The sequence below is a fragment of the Pteropus vampyrus genome, unplaced genomic scaffold (genome assembly GCF_000151845.1).
Source record: "Pteropus vampyrus isolate Shadow unplaced genomic scaffold, Pvam_2.0 Scaffold202, whole genome shotgun sequence".
NCBI lineage: Eukaryota > Metazoa > Chordata > Mammalia > Chiroptera > Pteropodidae > Pteropus > Pteropus vampyrus.
In genome coordinates, this window is record NW_011888983.1 from 1,303,180 (window position 1) to 1,323,409 (window position 20,230).

Sequence of the window (20,230 nt, forward strand, 5' to 3'; positions counted from 1 at the left end):
GGGTTTTTTTTCTGGTGGCTTCTATCCTCTGAGGGGCTAGAAAGGGCAGGACGGGCACATGCTGGCAGCCTAAGGCAGTGATGGCCACGTGCCGTCCTCACCACCACTCAGCCTAGTCTAGGATGTGGCCCAAGCCACTCTCCCTGTCTGACCCCTAACTCCCCACCAGCCATCAGCCTCAACCTCTACCCTGGCTCCCAGGTACCCCTGATTATCCCCCATGCCATCCTTTCATGTCACTCATGTGCTTTGCCTCATAATCTCACCTCCTGGGCTGTTTGGCCTTAGGCCTAGGTACAGCATCCTTGTGTGAGTTCGCTTGCCTGGTGTGAGCCTGGCGCTCAGAGAAAAGGCATTTAGCTAACACTCGAGAGTGCTAACCGCGTGCTGGCATTGTGCTAAGAGCCTCGCATATATCAGCTCATTCAGTCCTCAACATTGTGGGAGGCAGGCAGTTCCCATTTTTCAGATGAGAAAACTGAGGCTCGGATGTTAAGTGTCTTTCCCAAGGTCACATGGCCAGGAAGTGGCGGATCAGGAACTTTAATCTGGGCAGCCTGACTCCAGACCTGTTCTCTTGACCCTGACAATGCTATTCCCCATCCCGACACTGGCGACACAGCTCTAAGGAGCGCCTTATTCTTAGGGTGAAGCCACAGTGCCTGGGCTTACGACCTGGGTTATTTTGGAAGTTCTGGACAAGTGTTCCATGTCACAGAGCTTTGAGGGGCCCACCCCAAGGGCTGTCTGTCAAGACATGGAGGCTGGGGGCCCTGGGCCACTCCACGTGAGGCTCTCCCACCACTTTCCAGAATTCCTGCCTGATCCTGTCCCTCTGCTTCAATTCTCTCACTCCAGACACTGAGTCCCCCAGGTTGTCCCTGGGTCCTCCCCTGTGTAGAGTAGGAAGCAACATTCAGCCGGCCTTTCTCAGGGACTTGCTACGGGTGGGCCTGAGCCAGGCACATTCTCCACCATAGCCCTCCAATATCTCGTTTTATTGATGAGCATGTTGAGACTCGGCTAGCCCAGGATCGGGGTTGAGTTAGGTTTTGTACCCAAGCTAACTGTCAGGCTCCAAACTCTTTGCTCCTAACAGGTAAGCTTTAGGAGACTCTACAAGTGCAGCTACCAGACTGCAGGGAAGATGGTAAAATGCAAAAGTAGGCCTGCCCCTTCTAGCTTCCCCTTCAGGCCTGCCCCTCCTGCCCTCCTTCTTGGGCCCTTGGACATGTCCCCCTAGGAAGTGTCCACCTGAGCCTCGTTCTGGCCCACAGTGGTAGGGGCAGGAAGCAGATCCACAGGAGGTTTCCCCATTTCCTTCCACACAGAGCTATTTTCAAGCAATTTGGGGGCTTTCATGCTGCTTGGGCTATTTTAAATGTGACAGTGGGTCCATTTGGCTGCCCAGTAGGAATTCTGGCATGAGGCACCTGATAACGACTGGGGTGGCCAATTGGTGTGAGATGCTGGAGTTGAAATGCCTGAGTTGTTCTCTTGGTTCACCAGAGGTGGAGCCACTGGCTTCTATAGATTAGGGTGAATTGGGGCTGTCTATCCACCAGCCACTATGGTTATAGGAACCCTTAGCGATTACCCAGTTTCCTTTGCATCCCAGACTCATCTTCCATCCCCCATCCTTCCAGATGTGTGTGTCCTACTATCTGTCCTCCCTCGTTCCTCCAACCTCCCACCACTGTCTTGTCTGGCCAGCCCTAACAACTTCTGGCGTGCCTGGTTTAGCAAAGCTTTGTGCTTGGTGCTCAGTTGGACCTTCACACCAATTAGACTCCACCATGCCCACACCCACCTCAGAGGACCAGCCAGCTAGGGTCATAGCTGCTCAGGCAGATTTTCTGACCTGGCTAGGTTCTCCTTCTCTCTCTGTCTCTCTGTCTCTCTGTCTCTCTCTCTGTCTTTCTCTGTCTCTCCATCTCTCTTTGTCTGTCTGTCTGTCTGTCTCGCGCGCCCTCTCTCTCTCTCTCTTTCTCTTTCTCTTTCTCTCTCTGTCTCTCTCTTACATGGAGAGGGCCTCTTAAGGCTCCTGCCACTATTTCTCTGTTATCTGGAATGGCTGACTGGGACCAGACCAAGGGGTGAGGCAATAGCCGTCCACACGCTGTGCTTGTTGGATGCAAGACCTGTCATGTGTCAGCATCTGTGTTTTGTTTTGTTTCTTATTTCACGGTGATTTCTTGTGTTTGGTCATTTGTGCCATTAACACAGATTCTTGTGTGCGCGCCTCTCTCTCATCCTTTCTTTTTTTCTCTCCCTCCTTCTCTTTCCTGCACCCCGGGTTGCATGTGGCTGCCCCAGGGAGTAAAGGGCCAACCAGGCGAGAAGGTGAGTCCACACTTTCCCTCTGTCCTTCTGTCCCAGCCTCTGCTTTGGGATAGACGGTGGGGGTGGGGCGCTTTCAGAGGCCCCAGCTCAGCCCTCCTCGTGGCACACGGGCCAGCAGAGCTGCCAGCCAGGCCTGTTTTGCCCTTGCAGTCTCTCACGGCCTAGTTTCCTAACAGCTTCCACACATCAGGCAAGAGTCTTGGGATTCCTGGGCTGAGGCCCCAGCTCCCTGGCTGAGTGGGTCTTCCCTGCCTGCTGAAGCTGCCTGTGGCCTCAGAGCTCTGATCCCAGGCCTTAGGCAGTCACCCTTCCCAGAGGCAAGGAGAGCGCCAGTCCTGTTTTGTGTGGGATGCATCATCGTGCCTACCTCCTAGCAGGGCACAGTCTGGGTCCTTTTGTCAGAGCATCACCTCTCACCCCCATCTGTGTTCCATACGCCCTTCAACCTCCTTCTGCTGCCCCTCCCCACCAAATCCTGGCCCAGACTTAAACCCTCTGTGTCGCTCCAAAACCTGGACTAGGAAGTTCCAGGCAGCTCCAACCTTCAGGCTTAGGGCTGCTGGGCCCATACAGCAAGGGAGTGTCTTGTCCCTACTCTCTACTTTCAGCAACCCACCCACAGGCAAGCCACTGTTCACCAGTTGCGGGGTGTGCAGCCACATGGGTATTGGGGGCTGGGGTAGGGAAGAAGAGCTGGGAGCTGGAAACTTGAGTGGGGCTGGGGCAGGTTGGAGAGTGTCCTGAGCAGGGCCATGGGGAGAGACGTCTAGTGCCTGAGTAGCCATGGCTGAGCTGTGTCCCCTCCATCTCTCCCTCCCTCCCTCCCGCCCTGTGCCACCTTCTTGCCCAACACTGCACTGAATCCTCTGCTGAATCTCCCCGCTTCCGGTCTGGGTCCCACTGCCCTCTTTCCTTGATCCCCGTATCTTGTGCTCTTTCTGTATTTCTTCTTGCATCATTCCTCCTCCTTCCCCATTGCCCTTCTCAATCCTTCCCGGATGCTCCATTCATCCCCTCCGGGTCTCTTCTCCTCTGATCCCCCGTCTTCCTCTGCATCATCTGGCCTCCTCTGCCCTCCTGCCTCTGGCTGGCACCCCGCTCTAACCTGCTTCTCCTTCCCCACCTGCCAGCCCCTCCCTTTCTCTCTTCTCTTCCCACCCCTCTTCCCTCCTGCCCCCACCCCTCGCTCCCTCGTCCTCTCTCTCTCTTCCATAGGGGGCCCCAGGAGATGCCGGGATGTCCATCATCGGTCCCCGAGGTCCCCCTGTAAGTGATATTTGCTTTTCTTGGGAGTGGGCGGGATGGGTGAGTTAATGAAAAGGGCTTGGGGTGGAAGCAGTGTACGTTCTGGCGGTACCTTTGGGTGCGGCGGACGCCACATGTGATGTGGTCTCAAGGCCAGGCCTTGGTGCTGCCATTGATGGTAATGAGTGGCCTCACTAAATATACCTAAATTATAGCCTCCTGGGAGGATTTGCAAAGGGTCTACCCTCTAGCCATGAAACTATAGCAGCTGCAAGGTGGCCCTGCTGTTTACACGCAGAGGGAAGAAAGTGCTCATTCCCGTCTGGAGCAGGTGCTCCAGCTTAGCAGGGGACAAGCCTTTTTTCTGGAAGCCCATGGAGCAGATACCCAGAGTCCAAGTCCAAATTCACTGACCCGACATCCACTCCTGGTCCTGGCAGAGGCCAGACCTGCCACTTGCCCTCAAAGGCTCCTTTTGTGCTCAGCCTGTGCTCAGTCTGTGTCCTGTGTCTCAGTCCTTCTATCCAGTAACTGGGGTCTTGGAAAAATCAGAGAAGATTTTCCTTAGGGACCAGAAGGTGGACTTGGGTGATGGTACGGAAAAATATTGACTGTGGAAAGGAGGACTAGGGCTGTTTTGCTCAAAGAGTGCCTCGACCATGGGGCTTCAATAAAATCACAAATGTCTAGCACAGCCCTCTCAGTAGGGGAAACTGAGGCCCAGAGAGGGGAAGTGGCTTGGCCAGGGTTCCATGCATAAAGGCTGGATCAGGATTAGAACCCAGTAACCCTAGCATCCAGGGCTCGTATAGCAACAAGCCATAGTCTCTATGTTCTGCTATGTGCTTTTCCTGACCTGCCATTCATGATGAGAGAGTGAGGGGAGCAGAGGGCTAGCCTCTAGGAGTCTGATGCTACACCGATGGATGGATGAAGCCCCACCTGCCCTTTCTCTGCCTTCAATGAAAAGAGCCAGTGGGAAGCAAGAGTCTCTACTACCCACAGTCTAGGGAGAGGGATCAGAGTGCAAAGTGCTAACTCATGTTCAAGGGAGGGAACTATGATGAGCTAAGTAGCCAGAGAGGGGCTGTGGTGAGTGATGGGAGCTGAGAGGTAGAGCCAGTCAGGCTGCCTGGAGATTGGGGAAGGTTGGAGAGGCGAGCTGAAGGATAGAGCTAGGGAGCCTGCCGGGCAGGTCAGGGTCCTGGGCTGGAGGCGGGGTTTGAAGGGACCTGGGCTGCGTAGACAGGGCCTTCTTGGCAAGATTTCCTCTGGCTCAGACCACAGTAATAACGCTAAGGGCTGACACTTGGCGCCTACCCTGAGGCAGGCAGTATCCTAAGACCTTTACACATAATAACTCAGTTAATCCTCACAAGAGCCCCACAGGTAGGTGTAGCACCTCTGTTTTATAGGTAAGAAAAACAAGGCACAGAGAGGTTGAGTGATTTGCCCAAGGTCATACACTGGAGTGTGGTCACACTGGAATTTGATCCCTCAGCCTGGCCGCATGGCTCTGAGTCTGCACTCTGAACCCTGATGCTATACTATAGCAAACAGCCAGGCCATGCGGTCACGTCCTCTGTGATTCTGGGCTCACATGGCTACAGCCCCTGTGGGGCTGGAAGCCTCTTTGTGTACTGGGAGAGACACAGTGCGAATACACTGAGCCCAGTTGTTACTGACAAAGGTGGTACCCAGCAAGCAGGTGACTGGGAGATGGGAAGATTACAGAGAAAGACAGCCCCTAGGTCCTGACAGCAAGGGCCAAGCCTGGGGTGGGCCTCTTAGGAGAACAAGGAATAACACAGAATACAGGTCCTACCCTCTGGCCACCATCTCTGCCTCACTGTCTGACCACAGAAGTTCCATTGTGTTGGTCACGCTGGTCCTCTAACACCCTTTTAGCAGCATCTGTCAGCAGCATCATGTCAACGAGCTACCTAAAAGTTGTTGAAAAGGCCCCACTTCTGGAGAACATGCTCAGGGCAGTGGTCTGCCTCAGCTCCCATGGCTTCCAGCCCCACATTCTAATCAGGAACATACCTCTGTCGTTGGATTTGATCCCAATGGTAAAAGCACCTTCTGTTCAGGTAACAGTGATGACTTCTGTCTCCTGGGCACCTAGTGCACCCTGCGTCCTAGACAAAAGCTCGTGTATGCACCAGTGTCCTTCGATCCTCTCAACAAAGCTGTGAGAAGGCCCCACCAGCCCATGTCACAGAGAAGGAAACTGAGAGTTTCACAACTCACCTGTGTTCACCCAGCTGGTCAGTGCTGGAGCTTGGGTTGGACTAGGTCGGCCTCATTCCAAAGCCAGCATTCTTTCCCCAACACCTCTTTCCATGTTTTAAGCTCTACTATTTAAAAAAGATATTTACCTTAAAGAGAAAAAAACATTCTCCCTGTGGGTGCCGTGTGGTGCTAAGAAAAGTTTTACGGCACCAGGAGGCTTGACCAAGCCCACGTCCTCCAACTTTGGCCTGTGTGGGTGACTATCACCCAGATGGTCGGGGCCACCCCTGCTGAGTCCTTGCTAGACACCAGAGCAACCCTCTCTGCTCCTCTACAGAAGCCACCTGGAGCTGATGAGAGCAGGGGACCAGGGAAGACAAAGGGACCATTCGTCATTAAAACGTAGAGGTCAAATGGGCAAGCCCTCTGTGGCCGGGTATGTTGGGGAACATGTGGCTTTCCACTTGGCTAGAAAGGGCTCAGCATATCTGCTGCTAATAAGAACCAGCCCTGCTGCCGTCAGGGGCCACCTGCCTCCTCTCTTGGAGCTTTGTAAATAGTCCAAGTAAAGGGGCAACTGTCCAGGCACTTTGGAGAAGGATGATTCACATTCCAATGAAGCGAGATGCTGAAGCTGTTGTCCCATTAAACTGAGGGGGAGGCTGGGACCTCGAGATACTGGCTGGTCCAGCAGACACTGGAAAGATCATCTGCCAGGCTAGGAAATGCTCCCCATTTCAAAGTGAGCTCAATCCCTCCCTGCGCCCCGCAGCTTCTCTGCAGGGGACAGGAGGAGGTATCTGAACTTGCAGCCCTCATCCACAAGAAGATACCCCTGCCAGGTCGATATACCTGTTGAGTGTCTCTTGGTTTATTTTTTCCATCAATATTTGCTATGCACCTCCTGCTGGATAATCAGCAATGAAAACCTGACTGCAACGGGCTTGCCCCTTTGCAAAGAAGCCAGCAGTCCCATAGTGATTACAATCCAGTCAGTGCTCAGTCTGCGGCAATTAGGAAGCTGTGGGGACACGGAGGAGGCACGTGACTTTGGGTCGGGGCAGGCAGGGGAGGCTTTCAGGAGGGAAGGATAACTAAATTTGTGATCAAGAATGAGCAAAGGTTACTTAGTTACCAGGCTGGGGAGGAGCACTGAGTCCCTGAGGCAGGAAGGGTTCCTATTAACTACGGGAGAAGAAGGGAAGTTCTCTCCAGAACAAAGCAAGGACAAGGCAAGGTGAGCAAGGGCCTGATCATGAAGGACCTGGACTCCATGTTCAGGAGTTGGGGCTTTGTCCTGAGGGCAGTGGAGAGCCCTTGGGCTGTGTTTAGCTGAGGAGGGACATGGTCGGATTTGCAGTTTATAAAGATCTCCTGATCATCCCCACCGCCTCCAGTGTGGAGCATGTTTAAAAGAGGCTACAATTGGGGGCCTGGCTGGAAGGCACCTGCACTAATCAAGACCTGGACTGGAGCACAGTCAGTAGGGCTGGTGGGAGGACTGGACTGACCAGATATTTTGGAGGTGGAATTGACGGAATTGAGTGATGACAAAAACGGAGGTTGAGGGAGAAAGAGGAGTTCAAGATGACTCCACATTCTGACTTGAGTAACAGAGTGGATGGGGTGCCCTTTCTCGGAGGGAACGGCAGATTTTGCGGGGGAGGTGAGTTTTATCTGAACAAGATGAATTTGAGAAGTCCTTTTAATGTCCAAGGAGAGCTGTGTGGCTCTCCATTTGCTGCTGGAGGTCAGAGGGCATAGTGTACCGAGCTGGCTCACACTGGTTCACAAGAGCAGGTCGTGCACACCCCTCCCAACTCTGTTCAGTGATGTCACACTGGGAGCTTGAAATCAGCTGTGGTGGAAGTATTTACACCACAGAAGTTGGCAAATGCTGTGCAAAAGCGGGGCTCTCCTCTTCACTCTCCCCGACCCCAGCCAGTGATTAAACACCAACACAGACGCTTGTTTGAAAGAGAGTCAGCACTGACTTGGAGAGGGAGAGATAACATGAGGCAGGCTCTAGGCAGATATGTGACTGAGCCTCTTTCAGGAGTCAGATAGGAGGGAAGGGGGGGCTCCTGGTAGGCTATTTTCATCCACAAACTCCTATCTATTCACGTTGCTTTGCCTCGCACAAGTTTGTAGGTACGAGGAAGGTAGAGAGGAGAGGCAGTAGGGTCCATTTCCAAATGCCGGGGATCCACTTGGCTCCCTCTCTACCTGGGCCTCGAGTTAAGGGAAGGGATTTTAGAGAGCAATGTAAAGCTTATGTCCCTTGTTCTTTCTAGAAGAACATAATAATAGTTCATAAATTAGTGTACAAATCGATAATCCATGATTTTAATATGATCCTAATCCAAGTGAATTTTTACGGAGTTGAAAGGCCAACAAAATAATATTCAATTTAATTTGGAAAAAAATTAAGCTTGTGAGGATGTTAGAAAAATTCTGAAAAATAGATGAAGGGAGGTAGTGAGGAGGGGACCTATTCTACTAGACATCAAAATGTATCATAAAAACAGAGCAGGTTACAACACACATAAAACAGAATGGGCAGGCCAGAAATAAAGCCAAGTGCATCTGAGAAATTGGTCCATGATAAAGGCTTCATTTCACAATAGGGAGAGAAAAATAGATTGTTCAGGAAATGATGCTGGGACAACTGACAAGCTGTTTAGAAAAAGGCAATATTAAACCGAAAAAAAATAATAAGCTTTAAAAAAAGCTGAATATCTACATCACTAGTTATATCATAATAAATTTCAAATGAATAAAATACTTATATGTAAAACATGAAACCCTAAAATGCGAGGACAAAGCATGAGGAAATCTTTTCTAATTTTTAACTGGGGAAGGCCCTTCAGAACACAAGATAAAACCCAGAAGCCACAGGAAAAGGCTGATAAGTTTGTGGACATAAATGTCAAACTTCCATATGGCAAAAAATATGTCATAAAAAAGATAAATGCCAACTTGAAAAGAATTTTTGCAACATATATGATTATCAAAGGGTTACTGTGCTTGACAAAGAGCTTTACTCAAGTTAATAGGAAAAAGACAAACAACCTAGTAGAAAGTATTGGTAAAGAATACAAACAGGCCATTCACAAATAAATAGGACCAGCAATAAACATGGGAAGAGATGTCCAACCTCAGCATAGAACTGAAAAGATGTAAATTAAAATCCAGTTCCAAACCTCTCCTGTGCCTTCCACAGGCCCAACCTCTCCAGAGTCCCAGTTTCCATTTGGTCAATGACAACATTCTTCCCAAGAACCCTAAAATAAGCCTTGGTTAGCCCCGGGTTTGGCTCTGGGCTGGGGGCTGGAGAGATGCGTCCTGCTACCGGGGCAGGCTCTGTAATTAGCAAACGATGTGATTATCCCTACCATGTAAACATTAGCCCAAGTGGGACTTGAAAATGCTTCTTGGAATCCTCTCCTGCTGACCTTTCCTTCAGGCCTCTCAGTGGCCAGAGTAGAAAGTTTACACGAGGAGGTTTTAGAGGTTACAGTGCACAGTTTCTGGGTTTTCTCCTTGGTGCTATTCTTAGCGTCACTTATCCTTGAGAGGAGAGAAACCCGGGGCCCTTCTGATGTATGAGTGGCATCTCTTCCCTCTTGCCCTTTTGGATGCCTGCCACAAGACCATCTTGGGCCTACAACATACTCCAGTTCACTCCCCACCTGACCAGTGCACCCACCCTGATGGCAGGGTCCCCATCCCACCCAGCCATGTCCCCTGAGCAGAGGTCTCTGGGCACTCATGTCCACAGCTTCGAGGAGGACCCAAGCAGCCTGGAAATGTTTTAGGTTCACAACAGATGGATCCAGAGAAATCTTCCTCTAGACAGAGTCTGATTCTGAAACTATTGCTTTGCAAGGACAAAACTCCATGGATTCTAAGACATAGCGGGCTCGAAAGCAACCTTGCTTTATTCTGGCATTCCAGGGTTCAGTTTAACCCAACAAACATCCGATGATGGCAGCTACTACTTCAAAAGCCTTCACAGACATAATTGAATGTAATTCAATGACCCTACGAGGTTATACTATTGTCTCCGTCCTCTAGATGAGGTGACTGAGGCACAGAGAGGTTAGATAAGTTGCACAGAGTTACACAGCCATTGTTTATGGAGGCAGACAGACTCAAAAGCCCAAGCTTAGACAGGGATTGTGGCCATTTTGGTCAAGGGGGAGCCCCGAGCTAAGAGCTAAATAGCCGGGAGCTGAAAGATGTGGTATGTCTGGGGAAAGGCAGGTGAGCCAGGGTGCCCGAGCAAAGAGTACATGGGAGGATGAGGCAGGAGAGAACCTAAAACGGCAGATCGGGATGACATGGAGGATGACCCTGAATAACATCTGAGTAGAAGAGAGCCCTTGCTGGTTCTTGAGAAGGGGAGTGGCAGCACTTATTCTTCTTAGCTCTCTGCTACCCTTGACCTCCTGCTCAGCCTTCCCCAGTCCCGATCTGCACAGCTTCATGCTGCTTCTAACCTCTGCGCATCTCTTGTCCGTAAACCACTGGGCTGTGACCAGTGACCCTGTTTTTAGTCTCTAACCTGAATACCTATCTATGCGGCCCTCTGCATCTTCAGGAAAATGGTCATAAATTGATCTGCATCCCGCAAAAATGGAGGGATCCAGAGATTTCCCAACTAGGAGAGGCCTGCTGGCCAGGGTGCGAGGAAAGTGAGTAAGCTGACTTATTCTGGCCTGAAAACACATATCCCGAAGGTCAAGTTTTGCTTCTCACTGATCCTCAGATAAGTGGCCATGAGCAACGACTGTGTAAATAAAAGGGTCTTAGAAAACCGCAGTCCAGAAAGAGTTCAGTGTGCTGTGGGCCAAGTCCACCCCCGATCCTGGCTCTCCATCACCTGTTTACATGTCGAGGTTCGGAGTGTCCACAGCAGTGTGGAGTTCTCGGGGGCTACTTCCCAGGAAGACCCAAAGGATGCTGGCCACCTCCAGTGCTATTCCCCTTCCCACCCCCAGTGCCTGGAGGAGAGAGCCTATGATGTTCCACTTCCAGCCTCATCCTCCCTCCCAGCGCTGCCATCGTGGTGTCTCCTCGATGACCTCAGAGGAGTAGGATGGAGACCACGGCCGCTTTGGGAACAAAGGTGAACCAGGGGACTAAGGATCAGTTTCATCTCCTCCTCACCATCCTCACTCCTCTCCATTCTTTTCAGGGTCAGCCGGGCACTCGAGGTTTTCCTGGATTTCCGGTAAGTGGGGAGGGCTGAAGTTAACTGTGTCCCCAGTGACCCCTGGGCCTGGTTTGGTTAAACTTCATGCAAAGCCAGCCCTGAAGCTGCTCTTGGCCCTCCAAACCCCAATCAATAAAAACACTCTCCTGCAGGCTTTCTTGGAGAGCAATCAAGGAGAAGAATTAGCACTTGGCTTATAGTCCAAGTGAGGACAGGGACATTGATATGGAAAAAAGGGGGCAGCAGGACAGGAACAGGCAAGTGAAGTCACAGGCTGGTAAACCCCAGCATGACACTGGAATGTGGAACAGATGAGGCACTGCAGGGGATCAATCTCCGAAGACCAGGCTTTGAGAAGAGATCGTCTGGAGGAGGCGGGAGGAGGCTGTCTGGGTATCCTTTGACCGCTGCTTCAGGGGCCCAAGAGGGAGGGCGGAGGAGCAGCTAGTTCCCCTTTTCCGCGGGCCTCCACGCTGGCCAGCTCTGGCTTTCTAGGAACATACTGTCCACTCTCCACCCAGGGTGAGGCAGAGGTCTAGACAGCAATGGCAACAGCCCCTATCAGGTCCTTGTGCAGGGCACCTGGCAGACGGCATCTCACTCACTACTCTCAAGGACCCTTTGTAGAAGGTCTATTATTCTCACCCCCATTTTAGGATGAGAAATTGAGGCTTAGGTTCACCTGTGGTCACATAACGAGTAAGTGGTCAAGCAGCCCTAACTGTTGGAGCCTTACACATGCCCCAGGCTGCTTCTTCGGCAGGAGATCTGGGATGCTTGGTCTTTATGCTTGTCCTCTTTCTGCTTTCAGGGTCCCATTGGGCTAGATGGCAAACTGGTGAGTAGACCCTCTCAGGCGGCCGGCTCCTCCTCCGTCACTCAGTCCTGTTCTCCAAGTCCTTCTGCAAGACCCCGACTCCCTAGAAGAAGCTTCAGATAGAATGAATGATCCTGTGGCAGAAAGGTGCTGCCAGTGGGAAGGGAAAGAGGGGCCATTTCAGTGAGTTGCCCCTGACTCCTAGGGGCCTCCCTAGGGCACAAGTCCACAGCCATCGAGCTGGGCTCTCAGCGTCCGGAGCAAGAGCCATCTCTAGAATTGGGTGATGCTGGGGCATTCCTGGAACAGAGCTGGGTAGAGAATGAGGCAAGCGGGCAGCAGGGCAAGACTGAGTAGAGGGCTCAACAGCTAATTCTAAAAGGAGCCTGGGCACTCGCTTACACCTTTGCTCCCCAGCACTGCCAGGGCACCTTCTGTGTCTCCCATTCTCCCAGGGTCTGCCATCCAATTGAGACCCCCACATACATGTCCAAGTCCACACAGGGGCTGCTTTCCTGTCTTGTCTTTGTTCATTTCAATCCTTTTGACTTCATCCCAGACACAAATGTTCATGGGAGAAAGGAGATCCCTCCCCACTCTTAGGGAGAAGTGAGCTGGGGGAGAGCTCAACCCTCCAGTACCCTCAGAGATGTCCCCCACAAATGAAGGCAATGGGTGCTGAGCTCAGCCCCACCCACTCTCCTCTTCCCTGAGCAGCTGGCATCCTCTTAGATGAGGGGCCCAGCCACTCACCTGGTCACTCCACCGCTGCAGGCCAGAGCTAAGCACAGCAAGGGAACTGTGGTGGTCATGTCCACTCATCTCACAGGATAAGGTGAGATGAGTGGAGCCACATGTGGCAAGAAAGAGGGGCTTCTGGGTTGCAAACAACATTCCTGGCACTTACGATCTTCTCCTTCCAGGGCCACCCCGGACCAAAAGGGGAAATGGTAAGACCCCAGCTTTCCTACCTTCCTTCGCAGGGTGAGGGATTAGCTTGGCCCCCATGAGCCACAGCTACGCACTGCCTGGCAAAGGGACCCAACAGGGACAGCGAGAGTGGCTGCTGCCATGGTCATTCCCCAGCTCTATAAAGCACATCCCCCTAGGTGCCCCCAGCAATGTGGGGAGGAGAGTAGGGCAGGGGGCTGCTCCACATGAAAAACAAGGTCCAGAGAGAATCCACACTTGGCCAGTCACATGGAATTAGAGGCTAGCACTCCCTTGGGCATAAGCTTACATTCAGCATTCACACTGGGGCTGGTAGGGAGCCCATCTAGAACTTCATCCTTGGTCTGGTTTTCTTGTGCCAGCCGTGCTCTGGGCTGCCCCAGGACTCCAGGCACCTCTCCCCCACCGGGCACAATGCAGTTTTGGAGACGCAGACCGTGGCCCCCACCGTCCATCTGGCCCCTTCCACCTCTGCAGAGCCTTTTAAAGGAATTTTCTCTCTCTACAGTCACTCCAGGCCACTCCTTCCAAAAGGGAAAGGCCTGTCCTTGTCAGGGGTCATCCATTCCAGAGTAGGTCTCAGTGGGACTGATGGGCCATTAAGAGCAGATGGGCCAGCCTCGGCTGGGATGCTATCCTGCCTCCCAGGTTGGTCATATCTACATTGTGACGAGCCACCTCCTGTGGGCAAGCCTGGGATTTGTGCCAGGTGCAAGAGCAACCTGACAGGCTCACCATCTCCCTGTCCAGCCAGGCTCTAGGCTTGGGCTTTGCTCCAAGTGCTTGGTGAGGACACTCTCCACCTATAAGTGGGGCCCTGCCAGGACACATGAGGCTAGAACCCCGTCTGCTGAGGGAGGTGGATAACCTTGTGAATGGGAAAAGAGACAGAAGAGTATCAGTTGGAAGCCCTGGGCTCTATTCTCGGCTCTCCCTAATTTGCAGCTCAGCCCCCTCTGGACCTCAGCCTGTCTGCTTGACTCAGACTCAACTAACATTTATTGACGTTTTCTATGTGGTAGGCACAGGGCTAAGGACCATACATATATTATCTCACTTAATCTTCAGCATGACCCTGTGCTCCAGGTCCTATTAGTATTCCTTTGACAGCTGTGGGAATTGAAGCTCAGAGAGACTAAGTTGTTTGCCTGAAGTCAAACAGCTGGGCCGGAGGGCGGGGGGGCGGCGTCCAAAACAGGATCCAAACCAGTTCTCAGATTCCTTCCTTCCACATCTTACTGCCTTCCTCTCTCCTTGTTTCCCTTTCTCCTTCCCTGTTTCCCTGCCTCCTTCCTTCATTTAACACATTTTTATGAAGTATCTACAATATGCTGGGCACCATGCCAGGTGCTAGGGATACAGACAGGATTAAGAAACATACTGTCCTTGCCATCCTGTAGCTCACAGCATTGTGGGGGGAGACATAATTAACGAATCACCTTTGTAGTGAGTGCTATGAAAAGGCAGTGCCCTTTACCCTGAGCAACCTCAGCTTAGCAGCACCTCACCCAAGCTGAGAGTCAGAGAGGCATTCTTGAGACTGAGACTTGAACTGGGACCTTAAGGATGAGCATTGAACTAAGAGGAAAGAGAATAGGAAAGAACACTTTGGACATGAGAGAACAACATGTGCAAAGGCCCTGGGGCAGGAAAGTCCTTGAAATATCCACAGAATTGGAAGAAGGGCAGTGAGGCACTGGAGGCAGTGGGTGGAAGAGCTGGCCCTGGAATCCAGGTCCCCTGGCCAGCTTTCCTTTCCAACCCAGCTACTTCCACTACAAAAGCATTTCTTGTTGCCCCTGTTCCTAAGCATGCTGTGCACATGCAGGAAGTAATGGAGACCGAGGCAGGAATAAACTTCCATGCTGCCGCTGTGGTGGAGGCATAGGGGTTTGGATGCCAGAAGTTTGGGGTGGCCTGATGCTAACATATAGTCTGAGCACCCCAGAAGTAATAATAATGGTCATAATCTATAATGACTTATAATGACTGATTATTCCCACTCTAACAAAAGGGAAATCAAGGCACAGAGTGGTTGAGGCGACACAGCCCATAAATCACAGAGCTGAGATTAAGACCCAGGTGGGGAGATTTTACTCCTCTACTATGCCTCCTTTCTGCTGCCAGGGTCCTTCGTCTCGAAGCAAAGGAACCCTTCTATGGGGCTCCTCTTCCTGCCATCCCTCCACCCTACCCCACTTAACCTTATCCATGAGACTTCTCTGTTTGGGAGTCAGAGCTAACTCAGGGGGAAAGGGTGAGGCAGTCCTATCTCCCATTAGCCCACATCAGTGTGATAGAGTCCCTGTCTGCCTCATAGACATCCATCAAAATCTGACAGGCCACAGAGCCATTAGGCTCCTGTTTGACTTGGCATGGGAACCCCAGGCTATTAATTCAACATGCTGTCGGGCGTAAGTATCTTGGCCTGCTTATCATCTGTCTGTCTCCCACTCACCTCCCTCCCTAGATGGTTTTTCCCCTACTGGGCTTCCAACGTGGGATCCTGGGGCTCACCCTCACGTGCTTAACCTCTGTCCCCACCAGTCCAAAGAGTTTACCTCTGCTCCATCTACCTCACAGTAGCCCTAAGAACCCAGTGTAAGGTGTGGACAGAATCGGGGTCCCACAAGTGCCATAAAGAAGAGTCGGAATTCTGAATTCACACTTATCTCACCACTCACAGGCTGTCCTAGAATGGAAGGAGTTAATTCACACCACGGGGTTAGAATAGTGCCTGGCACACAGGAAATATGACAAGCACCCTAGCCAGCACATCCGCCATGACCTACCTCGAAGGGGCAGCTGCTATTCGGCTAGAGCTAATTGATGCCATGTGTTGTTGGACCTTGAAATATTTAAGAGAAACTTGAAATTCAGGTTTTGTTGTGCTCTTCGTGCTCTTAATTGTTGGCAATTAACTGAAATAATACTGTATAGGATCAACCAAATACCTCCGGGGACCACGATTGTCTCATAGGCCACCATGTGGGACTCATACCTCCAAGTCTGTGCAGCCCCTGGCCCTCTCCCTCTCACCAAGCTCCTCTCTCTAGTCACCTGCAGTATGGTCTCCGCCAGATGCATTATATTCTGCTGAACTTAATACTAAACACTTAGTCAGGCACATGGGCTGGAGTGCCACATGGGTTGTCCCAAAGGCCACTTATCCCCTCTCATGAACCTCCTGGGACTTTCCCAGTTTGGTGGTTGGTCCAGTTGGCTAGTCGGGGGCAAGAGAAGGCTCTTTTCCTGCCTAGAAGGATCTGTTCCCGGGGATCCTGAGTTCTTCAAGCCTCAAAGAGACTGGTCCTGCACGTGGGTCCTCAGAGGCCCTCAGGATGGTGGCTGGAAGGGACCTCAGGCCCCAGGGACTGGGGTACTGTTTGTGGCTCTAGCCAAGTCTAGAAGCCCAGCCTCCCGAGGTCCAGCCCAGTTCAGAGAGCGTGGCAGAGTGGAAACAGCTGGACCCTCACAATCAGACAAACCTGGGCTCACATCCTAGTGCCAGCCCTTGCTAAGCCTTGTCTCCCTCCCCTCGTCTGGGAGATGGAGCTGATGCGAGCACCTATCTCATGGGCCAGTGTGGGTGTGAGCTCAGCGTGTACTGAAAGCCTTCCTCAGAGTAGGCCCTCAAAACAGGAGGCACTCGTCCTCCCCTCTTTCCTTCATCCCAGCCATGAGGCCTCCTCAACACTGGCCTCAGCTCAGGCTCCTGAGAGAGCCATCTGGGCATTATGTCCTCCTCAGGAAACATGGGTCCACCCTGAACCCAGCCTCCTTTCTCAGCCCTACAAACCTGACAAGATATCTTCAAAGGAAACCCCCAAATTTTTATGTTCCTCCAAAGAGTCCAGGACATGGCTTAAGTCATGAACTTTCTGCTCTCTCTCTTTTGCCAGATGTTTCTCCAAAGCTAAGAGGGGATGGGCATGAGTGAGGCAGGCCAACCACAGTGGCAGAGCCCTGCCTGACATTTAAATGCAGCTTCCTTCCTAGCAGGCCCATGAGATGATGGTGGGTGGAGGAATGAATGAAGGATGGCATTTGTTCTTCATCATGGCCATGCACAGAGGGCAGGGCACAGCTAGTCATGCCCACTGACAGATGAAGAATCTGAGGCATGCTATACAGGCCACATCACCTGGAACATCTCAGATACAGGGAGACCAGACATGGGTGGAGGAGCCCAGCCTTTGGGACTGGAAGCCCTGCTTCTAGCACAATCCTCATGCATGCCTGAGTCTCCAGTCTGCTCACTTTCTGTGCACCCCACTGACCTGTGTGTGTTTCCTCCTCACAGGGCCTGACAGGTCCCCGAGGACAGCCGGTTGGTACATCGCCCTAATGTTCCTCATTAAGGCTTCGGGCCGCTGTGTCCTTAGCTTCAGTTTCTAACTCTCATTTCTCTCTCTTTGTAGGGACCTCAAGGACAAAAAGGAGAAAAGGTAAGCCTGATGGAGGTTTTCTAGAATTTTAATCTCGGGAAACATCCCCCCAACAGGTAAAAAGGGGTCCACAGTGGTTATTTTCAAATTTCAGTTCTTACCAGCAGAACCAGGGAGCTCCCCGTGGCACCAAGGTGTGTGAGAAAAAAGGGAAGCCGCTCTTGCTCACGTTCTTTTCTTGCACTAGCATTTGGGGGCGTGGGTGGCCTGGAGGCTGGCCCTCCTTAACCTCTTTCTCGTCCCCTCCCACCTGCCACCCCCACGGTGTTTCCTGACCCACCTCCATGAGCCTCTAGGATTCTGAGGTATCAGTGTATAAACCACTGGCCTGGCCTACATTCTCTGTCTCCTTGGATAGCCAATGGAGACTCTGCTGGGCTTTCCCTTGGGTGGATAGTACAGGAACCCGGCACTTTGGCTCAGAGAAGGCATCTCCAAGAACCTCTTTGCCCACAACCTGCCTTGCTGCCTGCTCTTCCCAGCCAGGGGTTCCTGTTCAGGGCCGTTGGGTGGAGGCGACCTTTCTGGAAAACACCTCCAGCCATGCGTGGGGCATAACTCCTGACTACGCAGTCGTGACAAGTGGTACATGGAGGCGCAGTCCAGCCATAGGCTCCATGGGGCCGCATCCAAGCAGGCCCTGGTGGTTAATTTCCTGCTGCCAGCCAGGGTGAGGGAAGGAATTAGCTCCCCTGCCTCAGAGAGCTCAGTCCAGGACCAGAACGGGGCTGGCGGGAGATGAGTATGCGTGGTGCGTCCACAAGTCCTGAGGATGCCCCTGACGGGCAGTCCGCCAAGCGCCTAACACCTTCCTCTCCTCCCCTCTCTTTCCCAGGGTCAGTGTGGAGAGTACCCACACCGGGTAAGTGAACCCCTAAAACGGATCCATCCTAGGGCATAGCCCTTGACTTAGCCTCCTCTCCCTGGGGCCCCCAGCACCTACAGAGCTTGGAAACAGGAGCATACAGCCCCCTCTGCACTCAGCAGCCAGAGCAGGGGCCGTGGGGGTGGCGGTGTTTGCCCGGCCCAGGAGTGTGCCTGGGGGTTGTGGTACGTGTTTGTGCAGAGCCTGTGTCCAGCGTTCGTGTTCCCCCCACCCCTCCCCCATGCTGTCTCCGTGTATCTGTCCTGTGCTGGCTGGGCTGTGAGTCTCCCAGCAGGTATGTATCTGGAACTCCACGTGCCACTGTGCATCTCCTCTGCACATGGCCTTCTCTGTAAGACCATGTGGCTTGTGCGAGTCTGTGTGTCTGACTCCCTACGTGTGTGTGTATGTGTGTGTGTGCGTGTGTGTGTGTGTGTGTGTGTGTGTGTGCGCGCGCGCGTGAGCGTGCATGTCTGCCTTCCCTAGCCAAATAAAAGGGACTTTTGGGTTAGTCATTGTTTCACATGACCAGATGACCCAACCTCAATGGTGGGAGATAATGGGGGGGCAGATGTATCAGTTCAAAGGCAAAGCCTCTGCTTTACCTCTTGAAGAATAAAGGATTCTTTCTAAGTAGGGTGGGGGATTCAGGGCTGGGATGGTCTCCCACTCCCTCCAGCCCCCACCAGCTTCTTCCTTTCCTGGCTCCACCCCAGGGTGCAGAGCCCAAAACCTATAGACACCCTATTAAGACCTGCAAACGGTGTACTCACAGCAGGGCCAGTCTTGGGATAGGAAGGGCGAACGTGTGCACTGCTTCCTCCAGTGAGAGGCCCAGCAAGCCGGGATCAGCAAAATGCCCCTTGTTTTGTGGATCAGCCTTGCTACTCTGACCTGGGCAGTAGGAGTAGAAAGGACAGGCATCTTCAAGTGTCCATTCCCCTGTCATGGGCCTCATTGTGCTCAGAAACACACACATGATGTGGCAAGGGGAATAGAGACAAGCACAAGCCAGGCTCAGACTCCACTGGGCCCTGAAAAGCCACGAAGAGGGCCTTGCTAGCAGGGTCTAGCCAATCAGACTCTGTGCCCTGGGTTCCTGGACCAGGGAGAGGACTCAGGGAGCCTTGAACATGAGTAGTTGTGGTGAGGTTGAGGCCAAGGCTGGACTGGGCCTGGGCAGGGGGCACAGGCTGGAAGTAGTGTAGATAGAGCCAGCCTGTCAGTGGACACCGGGGCCCTGGTGTTCCGGCCAGCCTGATCCCGATACAATAATAGAAGGTCAGCTGTGTTTATTTGAAACTATGGGCTCACGGGATTGTTATGCTGCCCAAAAGAAAGACAGCATCCCCCAGCACAAAAGACAACACAACTGCAGACGTTTGGCAGGGTATCATCAGTCCTGAGCAAGCGCATGAGGGTGGGGGGAAGAGAGGGCTCCCTGCCCCTCAGCCCAACACAGGAAGAGGGAGAAGGCAGGGATAGAAGCCTCCAGAAGCACCTTGTCCACAGGGTGCAGCAAAAAATGGTGGTGTGACCACGGCAGTGTGGGGTACAAGTCAGGCAGGGGTGAGGGCAGAGTTGGGGACCCAGCTGGTGAGCAGGTCAAGGCAACTGGCACCCTCCGTTTATTTAAAAGCGGGTGGGAAAGCAAGGGGCTTCTAGGGCAAGTAGACTGTTGGCTTTCTGAGGGGTCTACAGGCATGGCGGGGTGGCAGGGCCCCAGGTCCACAAGACACCAAGAGATCCGGGCTGGTCCCTGCCTCTTCCAGCAGAAAGCACCCCCAGTGAGGGAGAGGAAGGAGGGGAGGGAGTGAGCGGGACGGAGTCCTTGGGACTGGGAGCAGAGGGGCTGGTGTCTGTGGGCTCTGGCACTCATTCTCCCCCTGTCGCCCTGTCTCCGCCACCTCCATCCCCCTCCCGCACCAGGAGCACCTAAGCAGCACTCTAGCAGCTCTGCGCTCCAACCAGATAATTACCCTAAAGGTTTGTAGGTTCTGGAAGGTCTCCTGATCCTGCTCTTCTGAGAGGCTCCCTGGACACAGAGCCCAACATTGCACGTTCTTAGACCCCTAGTGGAAGGGGGTGGGGCTCTTGGTGCAGCTGCT

The 20,230-nt window shown here is 52.7% G+C and overlaps 1 protein-coding gene across 1 annotated transcript in view; it reads left to right on the forward strand.

Moving 5' to 3' along the window:
* COL13A1 (collagen type XIII alpha 1 chain) overlaps positions 1-20,230 on the forward strand; it is a 262,813-nt gene that overhangs the window by 179,273 nt on the left and 63,310 nt on the right. The window contains 6 exon segments of the mRNA XM_011372185.1: positions 11,024-11,059; positions 11,853-11,879; positions 17,113-17,139; positions 17,231-17,257; positions 18,093-18,119; positions 20,052-20,108. Coding sequence (XP_011370487.1) covers positions 11,024-11,059; positions 11,853-11,879; positions 17,113-17,139; positions 17,231-17,257; positions 18,093-18,119; positions 20,052-20,108 — 201 coding nt within the window.